General features: G+C 36.1%; 1 protein-coding gene across 2 annotated transcripts in view; it reads left to right on the plus strand.

Moving 5' to 3' along the window:
- Positions 1 to 4,768, plus strand: part of KRT23 (keratin 23) — a 30,969-nt gene extending 26,201 nt beyond the window's left edge. Inside the window, exons 7-8 of one of the 2 annotated variants that reach the window (XM_044671883.1) lie at positions 2,273 to 2,304; positions 4,456 to 4,768. In XM_044671883.1, the coding sequence (XP_044527818.1) occupies positions 2,273 to 2,304; positions 4,456 to 4,541 (118 nt within the window). In that variant the 3' untranslated portion in view covers positions 4,542 to 4,768. Of the gene's footprint in view, positions 1 to 2,272; positions 2,305 to 4,445 lie in introns of both variants that reach the window. The other variant, XM_044671884.1, reaches the window with a different exon arrangement.
- The last annotated feature ends 3,005 nt before the right edge of the window (positions 4,769 to 7,773 follow it).

The following is a 7,773-nucleotide window of genomic DNA, read 5'->3' on the forward strand; positions in this document are numbered from 1 at the left end:
AAGAAAGAAAGAAAGAAAGAAAGAAAGAAAGAAAGAAAGAAAGAAAGAAAGAAAGAAAGAAAGAACCATAGCTCTGGAGTCTGAATTTGGAAGGGATTCCAGAAGTAAATCTTTCATCTGTCCATGAGTGGGGAGGGCAGTGGCTTGAAGGATGGAGAAGTACTGTTAGCATAGGGGACAGTCCAACCATGGATATAGTTCTGCCTATAGAGCAATGACCCATTCCTTACGGGGATTCCCTTTTGCCTCCTTTAGCCATAGGGTCCCAGGAAAAGGACACCAGGGTTGGGAATCTGGGGATGGGGACAGGTAAGAAAATGGGATCCCATTTGTCACTTAGGACTGGGATGAGCAGGGACTGAGAATATGTCAAACCCTAAGTATGGAAAACACATCTAAGGACCCTCCTAGCTACACATCTGATATATACTTTATCTCACTGGATTGTCAAAATAGCCTTGCGAGGTGTGTCCTGCAGATAATATCTCCCAGGTCATTAATGAGGAAACTGAGGCCCACAGATAGACCAAAGTCACAATAACTAATAAAATGGCGGAGACAGGTCTCCTGATTCCAAATCTACTACTCTCTTCATTGAGAGTCCTGATTATTTATGTCATGAAATACTTCATTGACTATTGGATATCTAACACTACTTTTTAACTTTCAGTGTTCTTTGGGATAATCGAAAAAAATGAACATAATGAACATACATACAAAGAACTAAAAATGTCAGTGAGTGATAAGAAATTATCTGGAATATTTTACAAAGCTAACTCACAGTGTACAAGTCTAAGAATTTCTTTTTCAATGAGGAGGATGAGAAAAAGACCCACAATATGGAATTATTATTAACCTATTATTATTGTTAATGAGTATTTGGTGATTATTAACAATGATAATAATAATTTACATTAATATAGCACTTGAAAGTTTTACAAAATGCATTCTTGTCAACTGCCTTGTAAGGCAGGTAAGTAGTACAAGAATTATTATCTCTATTTTACAGATGAGTAAACTGAGACCTGGTGAGGTAAAATTTTTTACCCAAGACCATACAACTAATAAATGTCACAATCAAATTTAGAACCTAGTTCTCTGATGTCTACAAATCTTTCGTTTTGAATTCAAACTTTGATTTTTTTAATGTTTTTTCTTTTAGAAACTGTTTCTGACCTCAACAATCCCTAATCAGAAATTTCAAGAGTTAACTCAGAAAACATTCGATGAGATCCTCAATCTAGTTTCAGGATAAAGAAAGGGGTTAGAGATCAGTTCTCTGAACCAAACCTTTAGACACTTTCTGAGACCTGTGACCTGAACAGACAAAATATAGAGCACCTATTTCTTAGGCCTCATTGTTGAAAGCTATCCAACATCTCCAGATAATCTGATATGGATGTATTAGTTGATAAGAAAGTAACAGGACACGGGAGACAATCCTGACTGTTAACTCAGAGCTGCTTCTCCAAAGTGCCATTGAGTCACAAGTTTATTATATACTATTTTCACACGAAGAACACAAAAAAACTTTACAACTATGTAGAGGTTACAAATTATACAAAAAAAAACCCTTTTAGGCTTCAAAATAGAGATAGAAAAGGGTCCAAAGCCAAATTCTAGCCACCTGGCTATCAGCAAGCCAATTCCGGGAATAGTAACTATATTCTATAGATATCATAAATGAATTGAGTCTTGTACTTTTTATTGGGAGGACTACACCTGGGTGGATGAAGTCTTGTCTAGCTCTGGCCTTTGGCTATCTTAGGAATATTTTTAGAGTTCAGGCATCTTAATTTTCTTGGAGAGAAATTGTTAACGCAGTAACTGTTGGTTTGCTAAGAACTTAAAGCTTTCCAATGAGACTATAATGTTTTTTTCAATAAGAAAAGGTGTGGATCTTATATGGAGTCAAAAGAGGAGTCTAGGATTTTAATCTCTTTGAAACTCTGTTTCTCTTATTGGCTTCCCACACCTCATGATGTCACTTCCAGTGCTAGCTTTCTCTATCCAACCTTGGGAGTCGATGAGGAGCATTATTGCTTACTAATAAAGGTGCTGGTTCTGGAATTGGAAAAACCTGCATTCAAATCCAAGCTCTTATGCTTTCTGTTAGGCTTTAGGCAAGTCTCAAATGGTTGGAGTCTGTTTCTTCATCTATAAAATGAGTATAATAACACCAATCATATTATCCTCCCAATGCAGTTAAAATGATGTCAATTTTTATTATTCATGATGGTGTTTTTTCTCTAAGCTCTTTTAACTTTTACAGGAGAAGAGAAGACTACAAATCAGAAACAAAAGGTAAAGAATTTCATTGTTTCAAACTATTCTTCCTAATTAAATGCCCTAATTTTGTACATGTCAAAAATTCATGTCTTACAGATATGTTCTAAGGCCTAATAAAGAATGATGGGTAGCCTACACTACCTTTACTGACTAGTTGCAAAGTGTGAAGGAGCCTACAAGAATAAACAGGTTGCCCTCTCTTTTTAACCTAAGTTAGGATCCTTTTTATTATACCCTGATTACTCTGATTTTCAGAGACTTAAGAAATGAAAAGAAAATTATTCTCATCATCCATCTATAGTAATTCTCTTCCCAGATATCAGAGAAGCATACACTCGGGGTTAGAAGGCACCTTTAGAATCATATAATCTGGCCTCCCACCCAATTAACCAATCCCCTCTCCCCTCTATGACATCCCTTGATGAATGGACATTCAGTCCCTGTTTGAACACTTTGAATGGTAGGCATCTCACTTTTTTGAAAAGCAACCCATTTCACCCTACATAAATTCTACTAAGAAGTCCTGCTGCCTCTTGAGTCTATATTCCAAAAAACACACATCAAAGCTATTATTTTTTAGATTCTTCATTCATTTATTGAATATTCACTATTGCTTTGCCAAGACTTCTCTTCCTAACACTAATATATTCTCCTCTATTTTATAGTTACTTTATTTCCTTTTTTGGGGGGGGAAATGTTCCCCCTAAAAGCAAAGTGTCCATTACCTTTTTCTGGGTATCACCTAAGAACTAAGATATTATTGTGTACATAGTACAACTGAATGAATATTTATTGAAAAGATTATAAAATACTGACTCTTCAATATTTCAAAATTGAGGAACAGCTTTCATGTACTCTCTCATCATATTTAAGTCTTCTCTTCTTAAGACTATGTTGAGTTCCTAAAATAACATTGTTTCTAGATCCTACCCCATCTCAGTCATCCTTGGAACATATCCCAGAGTGTCATTTTCCCTTTAAAATATGGTGCCCGGGACTCAATATACTACTTGATAAGCACAAACTAAGCTCTTAGTCTGATCACCCCATTTCCTCCCAAGTACATAAACATAAAAGATCCTTGGTTGTTTGCTCATAGACAGTGACTAGAGTTTGGTGCCAATCAAGAAGTTAACCTGAAATAATCTGAAAAACTAAAATTCAAGGACACTCTAGCAGAATGTTTTTTAACCTATTTGCTTATCCATTTGACTATGTCCAGTTATTATTGTTGTCCTCCATCCCCATTAGAATCTAATAAGAGGGGACAGCTGGGTAGCTCAGTGGATTGAGAGCGAGGCCTAGAGACAGGAGTTTCTAGGTTCAAATCTGGCCTCAGATACTTCCCAGCTGTGTGACCCTGGGCAAGTCACTTCACTTCCATTGCTTAGCCCTTACCACTCTTCTCCCTTGGAATCAATACACTGTATTGACTCCAAGATGGAAGAGTAAGGGTTTAAAAAAAAAGAATCTAATAAGAGTTATTAACCTAAGAACCAAGACATCATCCACAGAATACCTCTCTCATAAAATATACTATACCAAGTGAAGTGAGGAGAACCAGAAGAACATTGTACACAGTAACAACAACTTTATATGACCTAGCTATTCTCAGCAATACTATGATCCAAGACAATCCCAAAGACATAATGAAAAATGCCATCTGCCTCTAGAGAAAGAACTGATGGAATTTGAGTGTAGATCCGAAACATACTATATTTCACTTTCTTTTTTTGTTGTTGTTGTTATTCTATATCTCTTCCAAAAAAAACGGCTAACATGGAAAAATATTTTACATGTACAATCTATATCAAATTGCTTACTGTCTCAGGACAAGGGAAAGAGATGGAAGAAAGGAAGATAAATTGGAATCAAATTTTGAAAAATAAATGTTAAAAAATTTTTACATACAATTTGGGGGATAAGATATTATTTTTAAAATCCACTTGCACCCAGAAGCTAGGGAATTGAGAGAAATCTTTGTTGAAGGTTTTCTCTATTAACAAGCTTACAAGGACCCAGGTTTCCTGAGTATTTTTGATTCTGTTATCTTAGAAAGCACAAAATATGCAAACTTCAGAAAAAGGTAAGTTTTAATGGAGACATACTGAGGGGAGAACATGCTCACTGTGTTTTTTCTAATTATTTTTGTCTTTGTCTCTTCAGCTCCAAAGATCATGGCCATAATGAAGGAGACTGTGAATGGAAAAGTCACCCTTTTGAAAGTCAATGAGATCCAGAAGCCTGAATAAAGTATATAAAAGCCCTTGCCAGTTGTAAATACTTTTCTAATGAAAATACTGGCAGGAACAAATCATTTATGAAAGTGTTATAAATGTTGAATTCAGAGTTATTAATATACCAAACTTTAGAACTCATTTTTTTCTTTGGAACATGATTATTTTCTCACTGTGCTTGCCAAATCAATGTGTAAATTAATACAAGTTCAAAGATCTCCTCTCTTATTATCAGTTCCAGATTCTTCTCATTTTGAATATCAGTTCTCAATAAAGGTCTATATCAATTGTATGAAGTATATTGTTTTTATTATTAAGTTTAATGAATTTTTTAGATCAGAAAGTAAGATAGTGCCTTAAGAGATCGTCTAACTCAGGGATTTTCAGAATGTACTTCATGAGCTGGTAGCTGAAAAGATTCTTCATAAGATTTATAGAAAGTAGAGCTAGAGGAGACCTTACAAGTCATCTTAGTTGAGGAAATTGAAAACCAAAGAGGTCATCCAGATAGGAAGCACTAGAACCATGATTTAAACTGAAATCCTCTGACTATAAATCCAGACTCTTTTCCATGTAGAATCTTTGATTTGAAGGAGATAAGACTTTAAAGGTCATCTAATCCAACTCTTTCATTTTACAAATAAAGTAACTAAAACTTTTGGGGTAAAGCAACTTCTCTATGTTCTCTAGGTAGGTGGTTAGTGGCAGAGCCAAGATTTGAAACTAGGTTCTCTGAATCCAAACCCAGCATCCTTTTTATCATACTGCAAAAATATAAAATTTAGGTTTTTATGCTAACATGAAAGTTCTAAAGTACTATTGTGGTCACTGGTTTTTTTTAATATTATAGCTTAAGTCAAAATGACTTTTAGTAGCTTTATTCACAAAGAGGTGGAAAGAGTAAAAGAGGGTAGAGAAATGTCTAGCCTACCACCCTAAGTGTTGTTCCAATGTCAAGCTCAGTCCTGGCAGGACTTGGTAATTTTCAGCCAGAGGACTCGGTGGTATCTTCAGCAAGGGTTCCACCAACACAAGCTCCTCCAGGAAAGAAAGGTCTCTCCGGAACCAATCTCTCCAGAAGCTAGGAAAGGTAGGCCAGCTACTCACCCAGCTCAACACAAAGTCCTCCAAAGAGGCAGTTTAAAGAACAAGTCCAAAGGAGCAGTCTCATGGACAGGAAGTTCAGGACTTTTTATGGTCCTTTTTCCATATCACTTTCTGTCACTTCCCCACTTTATAGGAACCAATCACAGTCTTTCAATTTGCCTAGCATTGCCCAAGGAGGGTGTCAGTAGCCTTTGGAGGTGTGAACTTATTCTAGTGACTTGTGAACTCTCTTACTTAGTGTCAAGTAGGGGTACTTTAAATTCTTGATTGATTAATTTAAAAATTGTTGATTGATAGACAAAGAAAGCGTGATTCACTCTTCACAATACTATATTGCCTCCTTTAGTCTAAGCTTGAACATATTAAGTATCTGAATTCAAAGGTAGACTGTGCTGATGAAATGGACAAAATTAATTTACCAATGATATTGGAGTTATCTTCCCTGACAATTTAAGTTCCTTTTAAGTAGATTGTTTAATTCCATGTACTTGTGTCTCCCTTGACTAGCACACAGCAGCTACTTCCCCTCCTCCTCCATTTTTACTCAGGCAGAAACACCAAGACAGAAAGACTTCTGTGGTGGGTGAAAGATGAAATGACTAAGGAAACAAAAGTCTGATCTTCCAAGTATATACATTTATTTAGGAATGCATGGCAATTACCCAACAAATTGGAACCAGTGTTCTTACTCAGCTTAGGCTTGAACCCCCAAATAGGGGGAGATAGATTTTTATATATTAAAAACAATTAATTAAATAAAACCAATTAATTAAAAATAAGCAATGTATTAGATGATCTGATTTCTAATTGGAGGAAATAATATGGGACCTTCCAAGTTGGGAGGGGCAAAGTGAATAGGTATAATTCCCTGAACTCAGAAAAAGAGGTGTCCCACTTTCCCCAAGTGTCTATAAATAATCAAAAGAACATAGAAACAAATTAATCATCATGGGGCCAGTTTTTAGACTATAAGTTACAGATAAGGTACACATATGCTTTGATGGAGCGTTTCTATATCAGTAGTTCCCCACATAGGTGAAATCACACACACACACACACACACACACAAACATATACTCATCACATCATATCACACATCACACACACCACCCATGGCACACTTACAAATATACATATACATATAAATATATACACAAAAAAAAGAATAAAGAGGGAGCCAGTATATTATCCCCTGTACTGAATGAAATTATGGAGGAAGGGAATAATTTATTAAGCATCTATTATGTGCTGGCACCATGCTAAGCATTTTTTAAATATAACCTCATTCCTCTGGTGAATATAATTTCTTGCTTCTCACCCCTAGAAACATTTTGTTTTTCATTCTTAGAAATTATCAAAACCAGGTCAGAAAGTTTCAAAGTTCCCATTAACTTGGGGACCTGCTGGATGAGTCTCAGGACATTTGCTATCTGCTCTTCTGTTCCATAGTTCCCATATTGTCCCCTTTCAGTAAAATGTTACAGCGCTTGGATAGTGAGACATTTCTGGCTACTTGTCTTTTAGTCCCAGTTCCTACTTCAGGCCAATTCATGGCTCTTTTCATCTCTACTATCTCTAACAGGTCCTTCCTCCTTATTCTTCTTCTCTTCTGGCTCTTTTCCCAACACTCTGATGATTTCTGCCACAGTTCTCTGTCCACACCATTTTGGAAAAGTGAAGGTTTGGTTTTTCTTTCTCTGCTTGGAAATTTTCTAGCATGCACCTTTGGCAAACAACATTCTAGGAAATGACATCTTTTTGTCCTAATGCTGTGCCTACATGAGTCCTCTTACATCTCTCCCTTGTCCTTTTTAAGGGAGTAGGGAAAGGAAGAGGCTTTGTCACTGACTCCCAGAAATTCACATCTACACAATTATGTCTCTATGCATTCTAACTGCCTCCTCTCTCCACTGAGGTTCTTCTTCAATATCTTATCTAGGTGTGAAGATGAGCCTGGGTTCTAAAAAACTCCATATCCAGAGAAAGAACTGTGGGAGCAGAAATGCAGAAGAAAAACATATGATCAATTGTGTGGTTCAATGGGGATATGATTAGGGTTTTGATGTTAAATTATTGCTCTACTGCAAATAGAAATGGAAATGGGTTTTGAACAATGATACATGTATAACCCGGTGGAATT

This window comes from Gracilinanus agilis, chromosome 4 (assembly GCF_016433145.1).
Source record: "Gracilinanus agilis isolate LMUSP501 chromosome 4, AgileGrace, whole genome shotgun sequence".
Lineage (NCBI taxonomy): Eukaryota > Metazoa > Chordata > Mammalia > Didelphimorphia > Didelphidae > Gracilinanus > Gracilinanus agilis.